At 41.0% G+C, this 22702-nt stretch overlaps 1 protein-coding gene across 1 annotated transcript; it reads left to right on the top strand.

The window, feature by feature from the left end:
• Positions 1-1020: 1020 nt before the first annotated feature.
• On the top strand, positions 1021-11345 carry LOC139309850 (vomeronasal type-2 receptor 26-like). Its single transcript, XM_070934048.1, has 7 exons — positions 1021-1157; positions 2777-3071; positions 4278-4571; positions 4776-5093; positions 6628-6855; positions 7145-7271; positions 10435-11345. Exons 1-7 carry the CDS (start codon positions 1021-1023, stop codon positions 11343-11345), a joined length of 2310 nt encoding a protein of 769 aa, XP_070790149.1.
• Positions 11346-22702: the final 11357 nt, after the last annotated feature.

The raw sequence follows: 22702 nt of genomic DNA, 5'->3' as shown, positions 1-22702 counted from the left end.
GAAGAACATGGACAGGACATAATTTTGCATTGTTGTAAGACTGATAAGATTCAAAAGTTTGGGGTCAAATTCTCCACTGTGCCATTTTTCATGTTTGAAATCACATCTGCGAGTTCTCCCTTTGGGCACCTTCCGGCTGAATAATTCAAAGTTTCTAGAGGGGATTTTCCATTCCTTACAATTATCCTAATCATTGAGTTTTATTTGTTGTCTTTCTATTAAGTCTCCAGAGACCTTTCTAGAATTATTGAGTAAATTGGTCAACAAGCACATCAAAAACATGTTTTGATGATGAAGTCAGGCAACAGAGTCATCCTGCATTGCATCTTCTCATCAGAAAGGCTGGTTGATAAATGGTTATGGAGAAAAAGAGAGCATGGGAAGATTTTTAAGGCAGGCAGGGGCTGCGTTTATTCCCCTTCCCCTTCAGATGTGAAGCCTTCTCTGGCCCCTGAATCAGGAAAGCCAGTGAAGATCGTATTTTGGAAGAGAGCTTTTATTTCTTCGACCTGTTCTCCTCATTCTTTGAGAAGAAGTTTGCAATGCATCACGGTGAATCAAGCCAGGAACTCATGTTGCTGCTACTTCTCCTCGTGCTGCTTTTGTGGCCTCAGGGAGCTTCTCAGCAGCGCAAAGCCAAATGCCTCTTGACTCTGGAGCAGGAAAAGGTTTATTCGCAGAATTATTACAAGCCAGGAGATTATCTCATTAGTGGGATAATCTCTGCAACCCAGGCTAGGTTTCTACCCTTTAGCTTCAACAAAACTCCTTCCATTCAATTATTCTTGTAAGTCAGTTCCAGCCCTCTGAAATTGACCAGCTATTGTCCCCTTGAACTGCTCCTTATGCTCTCTTTCTGTCCTATTATATCTGGGGGACCCATTTTACGTCCTGCAGTTGATGAGGCTTCTCAACACCTATCAAGTAAGATGATCAAAGCAGAGATCTTTGCTGTCATTTCAACATAGAGAACAAACACGCCCTTCCTTCGCTTCCTTAAAGCAGAGCTACATTGGGCCCATGGAGTATGGAATGATTCCTCCTTACTCCTCTCTGGCCCATGAAGAAAAGGAGAAAGCCATCCTCAAACAGATCTTGATTCCTGAAAACGACATGGTTGCAAGTTCTCAGAAATACACTACTTTCTCCTTGAACTGGTGATGGGAAAACCTTCATAATTCCTTTTCTACACTAAGATTCACTGTTGAGATGAAAGTCCCAAAAGTGCTTTTCAAAAGGCAACAGAATAACAGAATATAGAACAACAGAGCAGTAAAGGGACCTGCTCAGGTAGGAAACCATTTCAGACAAATGGTTATCCAATTTCATCTTAAAAACTTCCAGTGTTGGAGCACCCATAACTTCTGGAGGCAAGTCATCCCAGTGATTAATTGTTCTAAGTGTCAGGAAATTTCTCCTTAGTTCTAAGTTGCTTCTCTCCTTGATTAGTTTCCACCCATTGCTTCTTGTCCTACCTTCAGGTGCTTTGGAGAATAGCTTGACTCCCTCTTCTTTGTGGCAGTCCCTGAGATATTGGAAGACTACTATCATGTCTCCAATACTCCTCCTTTTCATTAAACTAGACATACCCAGTTCCTGCAACCGTTCTTCATATGTTTCATATGTCTCCTAAACATCTTTGTGGCTCTTCTCTGCACTCTTTCTAAAGTCTCAACATATTTTTTACATCGTGGCGACCAAAACTGAATGCAGTATGCCAAGTGTGGCCTTACCAAGGCATTATAAAGTGGTATTAACACTTCCCGTGATTAGTTTCTATCCACTGTTCCTTGTCTTGCCTTCAGCTGCTTTGGAGAATAGGCTGTGCCCTTCTTCTTTGTGGCAACCCCTTAGATATTGGAACAGTGCTATCATGCCAACTGAAGATGCTTCTTGGGTAGGAAGCGAAACGTTTTCAAAGAAAAACCAAAAAAAGTCCAATTGCCTTTTGAAAAACACCTTTGGGACAACCATGACCTGGATGATTGAGAATCTCCATAGAAATTAAGATGAAAGAGTCACAGTTAAGCATCTACTTATTCACTGTTTTTGCAAGTGTATGATTCTCATGGATGAATTTATGTCAAATCTTTAATGCTCCCGAGCTCAACAAAAATGAAATTCTAAAGTATAGCTCTAATACAAGGATCCTGATGATCACAATTGTGTGCTTGGCTTATGTTTACATCAAAGAAATTAGACAGTAGAACTTCTTCTAAAGGACCCTTTCCAGCTTTATAATTCTGTATTTAATATTGATGAATACGTAAAATTTCCAAATTTTTCAAAAGAGTGAGAAAGAGAGAATATCTCTCTTTAAACTAAATTGTATTCTTGGTCTAACTTCAAAGGTATTCATAAAACCAGGGGAAGCAAAAACCAATAATAATTAGATTTGTTTAGACATAACAACATGAATTCAGTATGTTAAATATTCCATTTAAATATGTGAAATATTTCGGGATATTAAAGCACCCTTAATAGGAGAGATTAAACAATTAGTTCTAAAATGCTATGAAATATCATCAATCTGTTCATAAAATTGACTTCCTGTTCTTGTTATAAACTGAGATAGTACTTTTGGAACAAGATTTCTTTAGTACTTTAGTACTTTTAGTACTAAAATCTATTAATTTGACTAGTTTTCTATATTAATATTTTTAGGAATGTTTTAATTCTCACATAAGAACTCTTCATACCAGGTGAAGTAGAATATTGATTAGTAGTTCAGTAAAATGTCCTTTTGATTCATTTTCTAATATATTTATACATGCAGGGGACAATACACCAAATACTGGAAAATGCTCTCCTTCCTTTCTGCTGTCCACCAGTTCAACCACGATTCTCGGAGTCTCTCACTTAACATCACTCTGGGTTATAGTATCTATGAACATTATTTCAGTGAGCAGATTACTTTGGATGCTCTTCTGGACCTCCTTTCAGATGGAGAGGCCAATGTTCCCAACTACAGATGTGGGAAGCAGAAAAACACACTCGCCGTTCTTGAAGGGGCCAACGCTGACCTCTCCATCCTCATTTCAAACATGTTGGGCACCTACAAAGTCCCACAGGTATTTATTTACTGAAAGGACAATATTTAGCCATAGAAATTTAAATTCAAGAGCAGAGTTTTATCAGGACTGAAGAAGCTTCTTGGATGAGAAGCAAAGCATCTTTAAGGAAAAACAAAGTCCAGTTGCCTTTGCGTTCGTCCCTTTTGCTGTGGTCCCAATCCAGATATGAGGACTCTTCTGACACCTTGGACCAGCAAAATGGTGCACTTAGGAAGCAAGTGGAAAGAAAAGCAATACCTGAGTAGAGAAGTAAAGTCACCACCAAAGGATCTTTATTTCAGAACTCTTCAGTGGGAAGAGAATTGCTATTTGAGGGCTGTTGTTGTTAGTTGCAAAGTCATGTCCGACCCATCGCGACCCCATGGACAATGTTCCTCCAGGCCATCCTCTGGAGTCCACTTAAGCTCATGCTGACTGCTTCAGTGACTCCATCCAGCCACCTCATTTTCTGTCGGCCCTTTCTTCTTTTGCCCTCAATCTTTCCTAGCATTAGGCTCTTCTCTTCTCATTAGGTGGCCAAAGTATTTGAGTTTCATTTTCAGGATCTGGACTTCTAAAGAGCCATCAGGGTTGATCTCCTCTAGGACTGACCAATTTGATTGCCTTGCAGTCCAAGGGACTCGCAGGAATCTTCTCCAGCACCAGAGTTCAGAGGCCTCAATTCTTTGACTCTCAGCCTTTCTTATGGTCCAATTTTCACAGCCATACATTGCAACTGGGAAAACCATAGCCTTAACTATATGCACTTTTCTTGGCAGGGTGATGTCTCTGCTTCTTAGTAAGCTATCTTGATTTGCCATAGCTTTCCTCCCCAGGAACAAGCATCTTTTAATTTCTTGGCTGCAGTCCCCATCTGCAATGATCTTGGAGCCTAGGAAAATAAAATCTGTCCCTACCTCCATTTTTTCCCCATCTATTTGCCAGGAAGGGCCGGGTGCCATGAACTTAGTTTTCTTAATGTTGAATTTCAAACTAACTTTTGCATTCTCCTTCTTCACCCGCATCAAGTGGCTCTTTAGTTCCTCTTCGCTTTGTGCCATTAGAGTGGTATCATCTGCATATCTGAGGTTGTTGATATTTCTCCCGGCAATCTTAATTCCAACTTTTGATTCATCGAGCCCTGCCTTTCTCATGATGTGTTTTGCATATAAGTTAAATTGGGGGCTCTATGGGTCACTTAATAAGTCTGTCTTCCTTTTTCAGATCAGTTACAGTTTTGTTTCCCCAATTCTGAGGGATAAAACTCGGTTTCCTTTCTTCTACCCAATGCTCCCCACTGAAGGGGTCCAGTACCCAGGGATGGTCAAACTGCTCCTCCATTTCAGGTGGACCTTGGTTGGCATGATGGCTCCAAACACGGACCAGGGGGAGAGGTTCATGAGGACAATGACTTCCATGCTGATCAAGAATGGCATTTGTCCAGTTTTAACTCAAGTGTTTTCCATAAAAGTCAGAAACTTGGCATTGAATTTGGAACCATTTGCCAAGTGGATTCAAGTGAATGTCTTTCTTTACGGTGCAGAGATTAGTTCATTCCAAATAGGAATTTTTATTTTGTACGGAATACTTAGAGAGCTTAAGAAACCTGTTGCAGGAAAAGTCTGGATCATAGCAGCCTGCTGGGATCTCACTTGGGATTTCCTGGAAAGTAGTATCTCCACCTTCGAAAACATTTTTGGCTTTTTTTCTTTTCTTGTGCAGACAAATAAAAGGGTGGCCTTTGGTGCTTTTAAGCAATTCCACTCCTCCATGAAACACTTTGTAGAAAAATCCTTTACGTGTTCCTCCATCAAGGATGTCTTGTCTGTGAAAGTCTGGAGACAGTGCAGGGAAAGAGAAGAACTGGAGCTACTACCCCAGGGAGACATGCAACAAATCCTGTCTCTTGACAGCTTTTTCACTTACAACATAATCTGGGCTGTGGGGCTGGCCTTGCATTCAGCCTATTTCTCCAGATCCAAGTGGCCAATGAGAAGCAGTGGTGAGAACCTGGGAGCTTCAAGGCTGAAGGCTTGGCAGGTATTTTGGTGCACAACTCAGTTCCAAAGTATAAAGAGGGAGGGTTCTGCATCCAGGTTAACAAACATGTTTTCTGTCTGGAGTAAATCAAAGGCTGGAAAGTGAAGGAGAAAACTCATGACTGGTTCAATGTCTATAGAAATTCTCAATCATCCAGGTTTTTTATTATTATTATTTACTTTATTTGTTAAACATAAAACTCAGTCAACTGAACATTCAAAAATGCATCACAAATATCATTGACTGGTGCTAATGGTTGATACGGGTTGCTTCCAGCATCCTAGGAATCCACCAAGTATCTTCTTAAGATGTACGATGTTCCAAGTAGCGCAGTTTTTTGCAGTTCTGCTGGTGTTATTGCAGGAAGCTGCAATTTGTTGATGTATATTATTATTATTATTATTATTATTATTATTATTATTATTATTATTATCATCATCATATGGAGTTGTTACAGTAGTCAGGAGACCAGCAATGCTATTGCAGAGTAGTAGTTTGGCTTGCCAAGATATCAGCCCCGTTGTAGGAAATATTTGTGCATTTCCAAGATGTGTCATGGAGGGGCGACCTGGCTTCGTATCAGGGAGAAAGATGAATGGCTCTTACTGCAGCATCACCCAAGGCCCCTTCCTTCCTGGAGCTTCCTCACAAATGGGTGACACAACTGGGAAGATTCAGAGCCATCAGGAATTTAACTGCCTACATAGAGCACCAGAGTGGTACCTATCTATCTACTCACATAGAACATGCTTTCAAACTATAAGGTTGACAGAAGCTGAGGCAAGTGACAGGAGCTCACTCTGTCATGCAGAACTAGGTCTCAAACCGCCAGAGTTAAAACCATCTTCAGCGTCATTAAGCCACTGAGCCATTGTGCCTCTGGATCATCCAAGTCATGGTTATCCCAAAGGTGCTTTTCAATAGGCAACTGGACTTTCTTAGGTTTTCTTCTTGAAAATGTTTCGCTTCTCATCCAAGAAGCTTCTGAAGAACTGAAGACGCTTCTTGGATGAGAAGCGAAACATTTTCAAGAAGAAAACCGATAAAGTCCAGTTGCCTTTTGAAAAGCATCTTTGTGACAATCATGATTGGCTCTACCTAAGGTTTTGCCAACTAATGGAAAGGAAAAAAATACAAGAAGGGGAGAATCCCTTCTCTGCTGATAGAATATTTTGGCCCTAAGACTAGAAAATTGCTAGTCTCTGGATTCCAGTCTGGAAAAAACAGGGAGAAAAGAGGGAGTCAAGACTAAGAATCAGAAAGGAAACGGTTGGGCTGTGTTTTTTCCTAGCCGGAACAACAGAGTGGAAAGACAAATGCTAAATGAAGGTTGAAAGTACCGTTTGCACAGTTTACTTTGTTTGCGTGTATTTAGGCAGAAAATTAGTAGCATCGTTCAAATATTCACAGTTTCTGCCCTGAAGGAGTAAATAAATCTAGAACCTGGGCTTTGTGAAGAGAAATATTCTGTTCTCCCATAGGGCAAACCTTCTGGTTTCCTCTCCAAATATTCCCCATTTCTCTTCCTTTCCAGTTTCATGCTTTCCTTCAAAACCCCCAGTTTTATAATCATTCCATTGATGGGGTATATTTTGAGGAGAATGGAGAGCCGGCTGTTGACTTGGACATTGTGAACTGGATGGTTTACACCAACAATTCCGTCACCAGGATGAAATCCGGGCATCTAGAAAGACAGGGAATCCAGGCTTCCAAACTGGTGATCCACCAGGACAAGATTGCTCAGATGGAAAAGATGTACAAGGTGAAGAAACCTCTTTATTTCATGCTTCCTGTCATTCTCCTAATGGGGTGATGGCGGCTTGAAGGACTGCTGATTTCACTTCAGAAATTTTGTCTTTTTCTTGACCTTTCCTCGAGGAAGTTGGTGTCTAAACTTATCTAATTCTAGAACTTGTGTGTGTTCTCGTCTTTAGATGGGAGGATATGTTGCCGAGTAGCCTGCAAGTTATTCTTTAGATGAGGATGCGGATCCTTTTCTACTTTTCTTAAAATAAATTCATTCCTGGATTTTTTTTCCTCTCCCTCTCCAGCCGCTGCCTCCTTCAAGGTGTGTGGAAAGTTGCCATCCCGGATTCAGGAAGGTAGCTCAGGAAGGGAGGCCCATCTGCTGCTATGACTGCATTCCTTGTGCAGAAGGAACCATCTCCACCCAGGAAGGTGGGTGACATTGGGAACGTCAGATAGGCAGATGTTCTTTCATATAATTTTAAAGGTATCACTGCAGGATGTAAGCTGTTTCAAGTAAAGCTGCCATTTGCAATTGACTGATTGTGATTTTGTCAATGCCGATAATATTCAAGTGGTGCTCCAGATGTTTTGGGATTGTACCCAAGACGCTGATTACTATTGGTACTATCTTTGTTTTCTTTTGCCACAGTTTTTGTATTTCTATTTGCAGGGCTTTGTATGTTGTGATTGTCTCCCATTTCCCTTCTTCTGTTCTGCTATATTGCAGCATCTGTTATCCAGACTTTTTGTCTTTCTTATCAACAATTGTTAAGTCTGGGTTATGTGGCAGATGGTTATCTGTTTGAATTCTAAATTTCCAGAGCGTGTTAGCATCTTCATTTTATATTTCTACTTTCTCCATTTTAGAAATGGTATTTCTTGCAGATCTTCCAATGTACCATTGTTGCTATTTTGTCATGCCGTTGTGGTAATCAATCTGGATGATCTTCTTGCAGCAGCTAACCAGGCAGTCCATTGTTTCTTCGACTTCTTTACAGAGGAATCATTTGGGGTCTGTTGCTATTCCATAGATGCTTTTTCAGGAGGCAATTGGACTTCCTTATTATTTCTTGGAAGATGTTTCGCTTCTCATCCAAGAAGCTTCTTCAGCTTTGACAGGATAGTAGGGAATGGAAGAATTTATATTCTGTCTGTTGCTATCTTCATAATTCTGGTTTTGAATTCATTTGTTTTTAAGGCTCCTTGGGAGTTGGGCGGCATAGAAATGCGATAAATTAAATTAAATTAAAATTAAGTTTTGTGCAGCCAGAATTAGCCTCTCTGTCTCTTCAAATGCCCTGCTCACAACTATTACTAGATATCTGCTTTGCCTCTGTGTGTCTGTGCGTCTATGTGTGTATGTGTGTCTGTGTGTACTGGCCATGCCTCTTTTCTATTCTTCCTTTGGTCTTTCCTGTAGGTCAGTTTGGTCTTTCAAATTACTTAGTAAGCCTTCGTGTGTCCTAGCTTCAGTGCATCTTCTTCATCATTCTTCAGATAATCTTCCAAAGGACCTTTTTTTCTTCTTCAAGTATTTACGATAGTATTCCATGCCCACCTATTCTCCTTTGTAAGTAGAGCCCGTCAATATTGCTGCATGAATTAAAGGCATGATTCATTGTCATTATTTTTTGTTTTTCCAATTGTTGGGGGAAAAATCTGGTCCGGTTCCAAGTCGGGAGAAAGGCGCTAGAAATAAAATGGAGGCTGACTGGAAAGAAGGACTCTGTTTATTGATGAGCAGAACCAACAACAGTATGTAGTTTTGGGACAACTGACAAATTGGTTTGACGAGTACCTGGATTTTCATAGGGTTCTGAAATGCTGCAGGAGGTTGTGCAAAGATGCGGCAGGGCAGGGCTGTCAAACTGAATGCATCACGAGCTGGCCATGCCAACACCTGGTTTAGTGAAGGTTATCCAACATCTTCTTAAAAATTTCCAGTGTTGGGGCATTCACAACTTCTGCAGGCAAGTTGCTCCACTTATTAATTGTTCTAACTGTCAGAAAATTTCTCCTTAGTTTTAAATTGCGTCTCTCCCTGATTAGTTCAGATAATCTTCCAAATGACCTTTTTTTCTTCTTCAAGCATTTACAATAATACTCCATGCCCACCTATTCTCCTTTGTAAGTAGAGCCCATCAATATTGCTGTGTGGATGAAAGGCATGATTCATTGCCATTACTTGTGGGTCTTCCAATTGTTGGGAGGGTAAAATTAGGTCTGGTTCCAAGTTGGGAAAAAGGCACTGGAAATAAAATGGAGGCTGACTGGAAAGAAGGACTTAGTTTATTAATGAGCAGAACCAATAACAGCATGTAGTTCTGGGGCAGCTGACAAATTGGTTTGCTGAATCCATGGATTTTTATAGGGTTCTGAGATGCTGCAGGGGGTTGTGCAATGCAGTCAGCCTTGTGTCTTTTGCCTTTTGTTATTCTAATGGGGATGGGTTAATTCTATTATGTCCTAAAATTCCTGTCCTGTCCTTCTTAATCCTATTAGCTAGAGCTGATGGTGTGTTTTTTTTTTTTTGTGAATAGATTAGCCCAGTCTTTCTTAATGGGTACAAAATATCCATCTCTAAAGACTTTGGGCATCTGCTGGAGGCTGTTTTGCTATGCAGGAAGACTGGGAGTCCTTTCTGCCTTTAAGAGCATGTTTCTCCATTTCTCCTTTGGGAAAATATAATATTCTGCCTCTTTTAATATTCCCCAAAATATTTCATTCTCAGCAGGTGCTTCCTACAATTCACCTTTGTGCCAATAATTATTTCCTTTTTAAAAAAAAAACAGTTTTTATTACTTTATAATATAGCATACAAAGAAAATACAAGAGTAAATAGTGGGGGGGAAGGGAAGGGGAAAGAGAGGGAAAGAAAATGGAAAAAAGAAAAAAAGACATTGACTTCTGACTCCCTTTGGTGCAGTAGGATAAGGCATTAACATCAAACCTCAACTTTTTACTTTTACATAATAGTATAAACTAGCCATTTCTATAACAACAAATCTATCGAATCGGTAAAATCCAAAATAAAAGTTTCATTTTTTTCCCACCTCAAGCACAAAGTCCAGAAGTGGTTTCCAGGTAGAAACAAAAGTATCTGTATTTTTTTTCTTTGATCAAAACAGTCAATTTAGCTATCTCTGCTAACTCAATTTTTGCAGCCATTCATTCATTTCTTGCTGCTGTCAACATATATAATATCAAAGTTCTGTTTTGTTTTGTTTTTGCAACTATTATTTGCAGAGCTTCCTTGATTTTCCTTGCTTCTGGTGATTTTTCTTGAGCTGATATTTTTTTATCTTCTTGTTTTTCAGAGTCTTTTTCTTTTAAATCTAGTTTAGCTCACTTATATCTGATTTTAGCATGCTGGTTTTATTTTCCAATCTGATCTTCCATTTGAGTTGTGCACCCTGCAGAGTTTGCCGCAGGGGTGGGTGGGGAATAACTGATCTAGCACTGGGAATTCTTCATCTTCATTCTTACTGCTTATCTGTCAACATTCATTGCTTACTAATATTATGCAAATAACAGTTTCAGTAAAAGGTGAAAAATCCAGCAGTAAGATGGACAATACTCTTGCTCTTTTCAGATTCAGAAAAATGCACCCCTTGTCCAGAAGACCAGCATCCAAATATCAGCAAAGATCATTGTATTCCTAAGATTAAATCCTTCCTAAATTATAAAGACTATTTAGGGCTCATGCTAATTTCCATTGCCGTGTTCCTGTCTTTAACCACAGCCTTTGTCTTGGGAATCTTCATTAAATTCCTGGACACTCCAATCATCAAAGCCAACAACAGAGACCTTTCCTACATCCTCCTGGTCTCCCTCCTCCTTTCCTTCTTCACTTCCTTCCTCTTCATTGGCCAGCCAAGGAGAGCCACCTGCCTTCTCCGACAGATAACCTTCAGCATCATCTTCTCCGTCGCCATTTCTTCCATCTTGGCCAAAACAATCACGGTGGTGCTGGTTTTCTTGGCCACAAAACCAGGGAATAAAGTTCAGAAATGGCTGGGGAAGAGCTTGGCCAACTCTATTATCCTTTCTTGCGCTGGTCTTCAAATTGTCATTTGCAGCAGCTGGCTTGGCACATCTCCCCCATTTCCTGACTCTGACCTACACTCTCAGCCTGGAGAGATCATCCTGCAGTGCAACGAAGGATCCATCACCATGTTTTACTGTGCCCTCAGCTATATGGGCTTTCTCTCTGTCATCTGCTTCATGGTGGCTTTCCTGGCCAGGAATCTGCCTGGGACCTTCAACGAAGCCAAGCTGATCACCTTCAGCATGCTGGTCTTTTGCAGCGTCTGGATCTCCTTTGTGCCCACCTATCTGAGTACCAAAGGGAAGTACATGGTGGCTGTGCAGGTCACCTCCATCTTGGCCTCCAGTGCTGGCCTGCTGGGCTGCATCTTTTTCCCCAAATGCTACATTATTATTTTGAGGCCAGACCTCAATACTAAGGAACAACTAATCATGAAAGCTAAAAGTGAAAACTGATTCTAATGAGTGGTATTTATATCACAAACAGCAGAAGAACCTTTTCTCTTCCCCTGCTTCTTTCCCTTGTCCCCATTCAATGGTTTGGGTTTATCAAGAAATTCCTCAATTAAAAGAATGTGTTTGTTTTACTTCCCATCCGAAAGACATCTAAGATTGTTTATTATTTTTGTTTTCCTAGCCACTGCTGTGCATTTAGTAATTAAGTAAGTAATTAGTAATTAAACATTAAGTTTAATTACTACATGGGGCTCCCCTTGAAGAGCACCCGGAGGTTCTAACTGGTCCAGAACGCAGCAGCGCGGGAGTGACGGGAGCAGCATGGCGCTCCCATGTAACAGCGCTCCTGCGCGAGCTGCACTGGCTCCCACTTGTCTTCTGGGTGCGCTTCAAGGTGTTGGTTATCACCTTTAAAGCGCTCCATGGCATAGGGCCTAGCTATCTTCGAGACCGCCTGCTGCTACCGACGACCTCCCATCGACCCGTGCGCTCCCACAGAGAGGGCCTCCTCGGGGTGCCATCAGCCAAACAATGTAGGCTGGTGACCCCCAGGGGGAGGGCCTTCTCTGTGGGGACACCTACCCTCTGGAATCAGTTGCCCCCAGAGATAAGGAGAATCCATGACCTCAGTGCCTTCCACCATGCCCTTAAAACTCACTTTTTTCAGCAAGCCGGGCTGGCTTAAGAAGAAATTTTTAAATGTTTTTAATTAGTTTGTGATTTTTAATTTTGGGGCCAAATTTATACATATTTTAACTGTTTTTTAATATTTTAATATTTTATGTTCTTAATTCTGGCTGTACACCGCCCTGAGTCCTCAGGGAGAAGGGCGGTATATAAATTGGAAATAAAATAAAAAATAAATAAATAAAGTTTAATAATAAAATGTTGACAGGTAGATAATAGGTACAAACATCTTACTTACACATTGGCAAAAAAAATCAAAACACAAAATACAAGCTGGGCGGAAACGACCTTGTAGATGACCCTCACTCTGCCAAGGACCTTGGAGTACTCATCCCAAACGATCTAAGTGCCAGGGCTCACTATAACAGCATTGCCAAAAAGGCATTAAGAGTTGTTAACCTAATCTTGCGTAGCTTCTTCTCTGGTAATATTGTACTACTAACTAGAGCATACAAAACATTTGCTAGACCAATTCTTGAATACAGCTCATCTGTCTGGAACCCGCACTGCATATCGAACATTAATACAATTGAGAGAGTCCAGAGATATTTCATGAGAAAAGTCCTCCATTCCTCTACCCGCAATATAATACCTTATGCCACCAAACTTGAAATTTTGGACTTAGACAACTTAGAACTACGCCACCTTCTCTCTGACTTAAGCATAGTACACAAAATTATCTGCTACAATGTCCTATCTGTCAGTGACTACTTCAGCTTCAACCACAACAATACATGAGCACACTAGATACAAACTTAAGGTAAACCGCTCCAACTCGATTGCAGAAAATACGACTTCAGCAACAGAGTGGTCAATGCCGGGAATGCACTACCTGACTCTGTGGTTACTTCCCCAAACCCCCATAACTTTAACCTTAGACTGTCTACTGTTGACCTCACCCCATTCCTAAGAGGTCTGTAAGGGGCGTGCATAAGTGCACCAGCATGCCTACCGTCCCTGTCCTAATGTTCCTTTTATTTGTATCCATCTCATGTATTTATAATTATGTCTATACTTATATCTGTTATCTAATACATGCATGCATGTGTTGTGGATTTAATAAGACCAACACAACTTTTCAGGGTTAGCCAGAGACATTGTATATTGCGCAATAGGTTCAAAGCTCTGTACATGAAGCGTTGAACAAAGACAGAAATTAGCTACAATGGTTTTTATACCCTTCTAGACAAAGGATTCTGTTAACTCAGCAGTTTATGTGATCATATACATTTGTCACTTTTAATTGACACTTCCCAATTACCAAGTTTTACATTTTTTTCTTTGCCAACAGTCATAATTCTTTTTGCCAATTACTGAAGCATAGATTCAAATAATCTCTTGTTGATATTACATGTGGTCATCCTTTGATCTGTTTTAACCTTCATACTGTATATCACCAAATGTTTCTTATCTCTGACAACTGAGGGGCCCCTCTCTGAATGTTTCTACTTCAAAGGAATTTTTGTTCTGCCTCTGTACTGTCTCAACTCGTTAATTTGCAAGCACATTTTCTTTCCTACAATACTATGAATAAGGAGGGCCCTTCAGTGATCATCCAGCTGGATCCGCATTTACCTACATTACATGCATGCATGCATGCATGCATGCATGCATGAATGAATAAATGAATGAATGAATGAATGAATGAATGAATGATGCCCAGAATTGTAGAAGGAAGTACAATGGTGGGATGCAAATAATTTAACAACCGGTTCACCCAGGGCCAGGTTGGCTGTCATGGGAGGCGTGGCCCAACCTGACCCTGGGCGAACCAGTTGTTAAACTAGCCCTCCACCCCCTCCATCAAAGTGGATCCTGGGCGCTGAGCTGCACTGCGATGGAGAAACGGGCAACGGAGCAGCCAGCACGAGGGAAGGAGGAGAAGCTGGGAGAAGAAAGAGGGAAAGCGGTCTTGTCCTTCCTGTCAGGGTTCCAAGTAACACCCCCAACGAAATCAAACTCTGAGGCTTGAAGTTCCTCAAAGCTAACTTTTATTAGAGATGTCATATTGGCACATCTGGGAAAACCCGAATCTGAAAGCTTCGGGGTTTTCCACACCCAAAAGGAAGTTCAAGACCTTGCCCCTTACCCACATGTCCATCACATGAACCAATCAGGTACCGTCCGGAACAGGAGATACCTCCTCATTCTTCTCCACACAGCTGCAGGGCACAACGGCCTTGACTTCCTATTAAAGAATTTTATTTTGACTACATATCTTCTTCACTGTATACAATCCCCCTTCCCAATTTCCCACAGTAGAATTTGTGGCATGCCTGACGCCTGAAGGTACAAAGGTAGAAAGATGGCTTCCGGGTCTGACGCTTCCCTTGCGCCAGCCCCTTCGTTTGCCGTTTCTCCATTAAGAGAGACTCGGCTTTAATTAATTCACTGATAAAGGACAGGACTTTCTCTTATTCAGTTTTCAGGATTCTATCTCACAACACCTTATTTCTTGGCAGTTAAAACCAGTTAAATGGACTACAGGTAGTCCTTGACTTACAACAGTTCATTTAATGACTGTTTGAAGTTACAATGGTACTGGAAAAAGTGACTTATGACCATTTTTTATACTTATAATCACTGCAACATCCCCATAGTCACGTGATCAAAATTCAGATAGCAATAACACTTAGACTTATATACTGCTTCACAGTGCTTTACAGCCCTTTCTAAGAGGTTTACAGAGACAGCACATTGCCCCCAACAATCTGGGTCCTCATTTTACCCACCTTGGAAGGATGGAAGGATGAGTCAACCTTGAGCCGGTGAGATTTGAACTGCCGAACTGCAGCTAGCAGTCAGCAGAAGTAGCCTGCAGTACTGCACTCTAACCACTGCGCCACCTCAGCTCTTATGGTTGACAACTGACTCATATTTATGATGGATGCCATATCCCGAGATAATGTGATCACCTTTTGTAACTTTCCAACAAACAAAGTCAATGGGGAAGCCAGATTCACTCCACAATTGTGTTATTAACTTAACTGTTACTAACTTAACTGCAGTGATTCACTTAACAACTGTGGCAAGTACGGTCATAAAATGGGGCAAAACTCACTTAACAAATGCCTCAAATTTTGGGTTCAATTGTGGTCGTAAGTTGAGGACTACCTGAACTCTTGAATCTTTCTTTTTCAATTGTACAGCTGTATAGAAGAACATAGACAGGACATAATTTTGCATTGTTGTAAGACTGCTAAGATTCAAAAGTTTGGGGTCAAATTCTCTACTGTGGCATTTTTCATGTTTGAAATCACATCTGCGAGTTCTCCCTTTGGGCACCTTCCTGCTGAATAATTCAAAGTTTCTAGAGGGGATTTTCCATTCCTTACAATTATCCTAATCATTGAGTTTTATTTGTTGTCTTTCTATTAAGTCTCCAGAGACCTTTCTAGAATTATTGAGTAAATTGGTCAACAAGCACATCAAAAACATGTTTTGATGACGAAGCCAGGCAACAGAGTCATCCTGCATTGCATCTTCTCATCAGAAAGGCTGGTTGATAAATGGTTATGGAGAAAAAGAGAGCATGGGAAGATTTTTAAGGCAGGCAGGGGCTGCGTTTATTCCCCTTCCCCTTCAGATGTGAAGCCTTCTCTGGCCCCTGAATCAGGAAAGCCATTGAAGATCGTATTTTGGAAGAGAGCTTTTATTTCTTTGACCTGTTCTCCTCATTCTTTGAGAAGAAGTTTGCAATGCATCACGGTGAATCAAGCCAGGAAGTCATGTTGCTGTTACTTCTCCTCGTGCTGCTTTTGTGGCCTCAGGGAGCTTCTCAACAACGCAAAGCCAAATGCCTCTTGACTCTAGAGCAGGAAGAGGTTTATTCGCAGAATTATTACAAATCAGGAGATTATCTCATTAGTGGGATAATCTCTGCAACCCAGGCTAGGTTTCTACCCTTTAGCTTCAACAAAACTCCTTCCATTCAATTATTCTTGTAAGTCAGTTCCAGCCCTCTGAAATTGACCAGCTATTGTCCCCTTGAACTGCTCCTTATGCTCTCTTTCTGTCCTATTATATCTGGGGGACCCATTTTACATCCTGCAGTTGATGAGGCTCCTCAACACCTATCAAGTAAGATGATCAAAGCAGAGATCTTTGCTGTCATTTCAACATAGAGAACAAACACGCCCTTCCTTCGCTTCCTTAAAGCAGAGCTACATTGGGCCCATGGAGTATGGAATGATTCCTCCTTACTCCTCTCTGGCCCATGAAGAAAAGGAGAAAGCCATCCTCAAACAGATCTTGATTCCTGAAAACGACATGGTTGCAAGTTCTCAGAAATACACTACTTTCTCCTTGAACTGGTGATGGGAAAACCTTCATAATTCCTTTTCTACACTAAGATTCACTGTTGAGATGAAAGTCCCAAAAGTGCTTTTCAAAAGGCAACAGAATAACAGAATATAGAACAACAGAGCAGTAAAGGGACCTGCTCAGGTAGGAAACCATTTCAGACAAATGGTTATCCAATTTCATCTTAAAAACTTCCAGTGTTGGAGCACCCATAACTTCTGAAGGCAAGTCATCCCAGTGATTAATTGTTCTAAGTGTCAGGAAATTTCTCCTTAGTTCTAAGTTGCTTCTCTCCTTGATTAGTTTCCACCCATTGCTTCTTGTCCTACCTTCAGGTGCTTTGGAGAATAGCTTGACTCCCTCTTCTTTGGGGCAGCCCCTGAGATATTGGAAGACTACTATCATGTCTCCAATACTCCTCCTTTTCATTAAACTAGACATACCCAGTTCCTGCAACCGTTCTTCATATGTTTCATATGTCTCCTAAACATCTTTGTGGCTCTTCTCTGCACTCTTTCTAAAGTCTCAACATATTTTTTACATCGTGGCGACCAAAACTGAATGCAGTATGCCAAGTGTGGCCTTACCAAGGCATTATAAAGTGGTATTAACACTTCCCGTGATTAGTTTCTATCCACTGTTCCTTGTCTTGCCTTCAGCTGCTTTGGAGAATAGGCTGTGCCCTTCTTCTTTGTGGCAACCCCTTAGATATTGGAACAGTGCTATCATGCCAACTGAAGATGCTTCTTGGGTAGGAAGCGAAACGTTTTCAAAGAAAAACCAAAAAAAGTCCAATTGCCTTTTGAAAAACACCTTTGAGACAACCATGACTGGGATGATTGAGAATCTCCATAGATATTGAGATGAAAGAGTCACAGTTAAGCATCTACTTATTCACTGTTTTTGCAAGTGTATGATTCTCATGGATGAATTTATGTCAAATCTTTAATGCTCCCGAGCTCAACAAAAATGAAATTCTAAAGTATAGCTCTAATACAAGGATCCTGATGATCACAATTGTATGCTTGGCTTATGTTTACATCAAAGAAATTAGACAGTAGAACTTCTTCTAAAGGACCCTTTCCAGCTTTATAATTCTGTATTTAATATTGATGAATACGTAAAATTTCCAAATTTTACAAAAGAGTGAGAAAGAGAGAATATCTCTCTTTAAACTAAATTGTATTCTTGGTCTAACTTCAAAGGTATTCATAAAACCAGGGGAAGCAAAAACCAATAATAATTAGATTTGTTTAGACATAACAACATGAATTCAGTATGTTAAATATTCCATTTAAATATGTGAAATATTTCGGGATATTAAAGCACCCTTAATAGGAGAGATTAAACAATTAGTTCTAAAATGCTATGAAATATCATCAATCTGTTCATAAAATTGACTTCCTGTTCTTGTTATAAACTGAGATAGTACTTTTGGAACAAGATTTCTTTAGTACTTTAGTACTTTTAGTACTAAAATCTATTAATTTGACTAGTTTTCTATATTAATATTTTTAGGAATGTTTTAATTCTCACATAAGAACTCTTCATACCAGGTGAAGTAGAATATTGATTAGTAGTTCAGTAAAATGTCCTTTTGATTCATTTTCTAATATATTTATACATGCAGGGGACAATACACCAAATACTGGAAAATGCTCTCCTTCCTTTCTGCTGTCCACCAGTTCAACCACGATTCTCGGAGTCTCTCACTTAACATCACTCTGGGTTATAGTATCTATGAACATTATTTCAGTGAGCAGATTACTTTGGATGCTCTTCTGGACCTCCTTTCAGATGGAGAGGCCAATGTTCCCAACTACAGATGTGGGAAGCAGAAAAACACACTCGCCGTTCTTGAAGGGGCCAACGCTGACCTCTCCATCCTCATTTCAAACATGTTGGGCACCTACAAAGTCCCACAGGTATTTATTTACTGAAAGGACAATATTTAGCCATAGAAATTTAAATTCAAGAGCAGAGTTTTATCAGGACTGAAGAAGCTTCTTGGATGAGAAGCAAAGCATCTTTAAGGAAAAACAAAGTCCAGTTGCCTTTGCGTTCGTCCCTTTTGCTGTGGTCCCAATCCAGATATGAGGACTCTTCTGACACCTTGGACCAGCAAAATGGTGCACTTAGGAAGCAAGTGGAAAGAAAAGCAATACCTGAGTAGAGAAGTAAAGTCACCACCAAAGGATCTTTATTTCAGAACTCTTCAGTGGGAAGAGAATTGCTATTTGAGGGCTGTTGTTGTTGTTAGTTGCAAAGTCATGTCCGACCCATCGCGACCCCATGGACAATGTTCCTCCAGGCCATCCTCTGGAGTCCACTTAAGCTCATGCTGACTGCTTCAGTGACTCCATCCAGCCACCTCATTTTCTGTCGGCCCTTTCTTCTTTTGCCCTCAATCTTTCCTAGCATTAGGCTCTTCTCTTCTCATTAGGTGGCCAAAGTATTTGAGTTTCATTTTCAGGATCTGGACTTCTAAAGAGCCATCAGGGTTGATCTCCTCTAGGACTGACCAATTTGATTGCCTTGCAGTCCAAGGGACTCGCAGGAATCTTCTCCAGCACCAGAGTTCAGAGGCCTCAATTCTTTGACTCTCAGCCTTTCTTATGGTCCAATTTTCACAGCCATACATTGCAACTGGGAAAACCATAGCCTTGACTATATGCACTTTTCTTGGCAGGGTGATGTCTCTGCTTCTTAGTAAGCTATCTTGATTTGCCATAGCTTTCCTCCCCAGGAACAAGCATCTTTTAATTTCTTGGCTGCAGTCCCCATCTGCAATGATCTTGGAGCCTAGGAAAATAAAATCTGTCCCTACCTCCATTTTTTCCCCATCTATTTGCCAGGAAGGGCCGGGTGCCATGAACTTAGTTTTCTTAATGTTGAATTTCAAACTAACTTTTGCATTCTCCTTCTTCACCCGCATCAAGTGGCTCTTTAGTTCCTCTTCGCTTTGTGCCATTAGAGTGGTATCATCTGCATATCTGAGGTTGTTGATATTTCTCCCGGCAATCTTAATTCCAACTTTTGATTCATCGAGCCCTGCCTTTCTCATGATGTGTTTTGCATATAAGTTAAATTGGGGGCTCTATGGGTCACTTAATAAGTCTGTCTTCCTTTTTCAGATCAGTTACAGTTTTGTTTCCCCAATTCTGAGGGATAAAACTCGGTTTCCTTTCTTCTACCCAATGCTCCCCACTGAAGGGGTCCAGTACCCAGGGATGGTCAAACTGCTCCTCCATTTCAGGTGGACCTTGGTTGGCATGATGGCTCCAAACACGGACCAGGGGGAGAGGTTCATGAGGACAATGACTTCCATGCTGATCAAGAATGGCATTTGTCCAGTTTTAACTCAAGTGTTTTCCATAAAAGTCAGAAACTTGGCATTGAATTTGGAACCATTTGCCAAGTGGATTCAAGTGAATGTCTTTCTTTACGGTGCAGAGATTAGTTCATTCCAAATAGGAATTTTTATTTTGTACGGAATACTTAGAGAGCTTAAGAAACCTGTTGCAGGAAAAGTCTGGATCATAGCAGCCTGCTGGGATCTCACTTGGGATTTCATGGAAAGTAGTATCTCCACCTTCGAAAACATTTTTGGCTTTTTTTCTTTTCTTGTGCAGACAAATAAAAGGGTGGCCTTTGGTGCTTTTAAGCAATTCCACTCCTCCATGAAACACTTTGTAGAGAAATCCTTTACGTGTTCCTCCATCAAGGATGTCTTGTCTGTGAAAGTCTGGAGACAGTGCAGGGAAAGAGAAGAACTGGAGCTACTACCCCAGGGAGACATGCAACAAATCCTGTCTCTTGACAGCTTTTTCACTTACAACATAATCTGGGCTGTGGGGCTGGCCTTGCATTCAGCCTATTTCTCCAGATCCAAGTGGCCAATGAGAAGCAGTGGTGAGAACCTGGGAGCTTCAAGGCTGAAGGCTTGGCAGGTATTTTGGTGCACAACTCAGTTCCAAAGTATAAAGAGGGAGGGTTCTGCATCCAGGTTAACAAACATGTTTTCTGTCTGGAGTAAATCAAAGGCTGGAAAGTGAAGGAGAAAACTCATGACTGGTTCAATGTCTATAGAAATTCTCAATCATCCAGGTTTTTTATTATTATTATTTACTTTATTTGTTAAACATAAAACTCAGTCAACTGAACATTCAAAAATGCATCACAAATATCATTGACTGGTGCTAATGGTTGATACGGGTTGCTTCCAGCATCCTAGGAATCCACCAGGTATCTTCTTAAGATGTACGATGTTCCAAGTAGCGCAGTTTTTTGCAGTTCTGCTGGTGTTATTGCAGGAAGCTGCAATTTGTTGATGTATATTATTATTATTATTATTATTATTATTATTATTATTATTATTATCATCATCATATGGAGTTGTTACAGTAGTCAGGAGACCAGCAATGCTATTGCAGAGTAGTAGTTTGGCTTGCCAAGATATCAGCCCTGTTGTAGGAAATATTTGTGCATTTCCAAGATGTGTCATGGAGGGGCGACCTGGCTTCGTATCAGGGAGAAAGATGAATGGCTCTTACTGCAGCATCACCCAAGGCCCCTTCCTTCCTGGAGCTTCCTCACAAAAGGGTGACACAACTGGGAAGATTCAGAGCCATCAGGAATTTAACTGCCTACATAGAGCACCAGAGTGGTACCTATCTATCTACTCACATAGAACATGCTTTCAAACTATAAGGTTGACAGAAGCTGAGGCAAGTGACAGGAGCTCACTCTGTCATGCAGAACTAGGTCTCAAACCGCCAGAGTTAAAACCATCTTCAGCGTCATTAAGCCACTGAGCCATTGTGCCTCTGGATCATCCAAGTCATGGTTATCCCAAAGGTGCTTTTCAATAGGCAACTGGACTTTCTTAGGTTTTCTTCTTGAAAATGTTTTGCTTCTCATCCAAGAAGCTTCTGAAGAACTGAAGATGCTTCTTGGATGAGAAGCGAAACATTTTCAAGAAGAAAACCGATAAAGTCCAGTTGCCTATTGAAAAGCATCTTTGTGACAATCATGATTGACTCTACCTAAGGTTTTGCCAACTAATGGAAAGGAAAAAAATACAAGAAGGGGAGAATCCCTTCTCTGCTGACAGAATATTTTGGCCCTATTGCTAGTCTCTGGATTCCAGTCTGGAAAAAATAGGGAGAAAAGAGGGAGTCAAGACTAAGAGTCAGAAAGGAAACGGTTGGGCTGACTTTTTTCCTAGCCGGAACAAAAGAGTGGAAAGACAAATGCTAAATGAATGTTGAAAGTCCCGTTTCCACAGTTTACTTTGTTTGCATGTATTTAGGCAGAAAATTAGTTGCATTGTTCAAATATTTACAGTTTTTGCCCTGAAGGAGTAAATAAATCTAGAACCTGGGCTTTGTGAAGAGAAATATTCAGTTCTCCCATAGGGCAAACCTTCTGGTTTCCTCTCCAAATAGTCCCCATTTCTCTTCCTTTCCAGTTTCATGCTTTCCTTCAAACCCCCCAGTTTTATAATCATTCCATTGATGGGGTATATTTTGATGAGAATGGAGAGCCGGCTGTTGGCTTGGACATTGTGAACTGGATGGTTTACACCAACAATTCCGTCACCAGGATGAAATCCGGGCATCTAGAAAGGCAGGGAATCCAGGCTTCCAAACTGGTGATCCACCAGAACAAGATTGCTCAGATGGAAAAGATGTACAAGGTGAAGAAACCTCTTTATTTCACGCTTCCTGTCATTCTCCTAATGGGGTGATGGTGGCTTGAAGGACTGCTGATTTCATTTCAGAAATTTTGTCTTTTTCTTGACCTTTCCTTGAGGAATTCGGTGTCTAAATTAATCTAATTCTAGAACTTGTGTGTGTTCTCGTCTTTAGATGGGAGGTGTGATGACCCAGGGCACGCTACCGAGATAAGACAAACAGCTGGCAGTTCAAACCGGCCCTTTAATGCTCCAAATCTCGCCAAAATGCTCCCACATTTCTGGCAAGTGCCTGAGCAGAGTGATAATAAACCCCCACACAAACCTCAAACAGCCTCTGGTTGCAATTAGTCCAGCCCAGCGCTGTCTGCACCAAGGCTGCACGGCAATAAATCCCAAATGTATTTGGCAAAACAAGAGCAAAGCAAGGAGTTCAGGGAGCAAAAGATCCAGCGAATTAGTCCAGAACGCCACACAGGAATGCATGGATTCTTGGCAAGTTCAAACGTCGGCACACAACACTTCAGGAACTCAGTGTTTGTTCCCGACAAATGCCCCTCCCCACAGCGTCTCCTTAAGTCTCATTCCCCAGGTGTGCCTGATGAACCTGGGTGGGGCATCTCCTCGTGAGTGGCCTGCTCCATCTGAGCTGATCACGCCTCCTCTGCACCCT

This window comes from Pituophis catenifer, unplaced genomic scaffold (genome assembly GCF_029215685.1).
Source record: "Pituophis catenifer annectens isolate HBS135680 unplaced genomic scaffold, rPitCat1.0.hap2 SCAF_2, whole genome shotgun sequence".
NCBI lineage: Eukaryota > Metazoa > Chordata > Lepidosauria > Squamata > Colubridae > Pituophis > Pituophis catenifer.
This window is presented reverse-complemented; position numbering and strand designations above follow the sequence as displayed.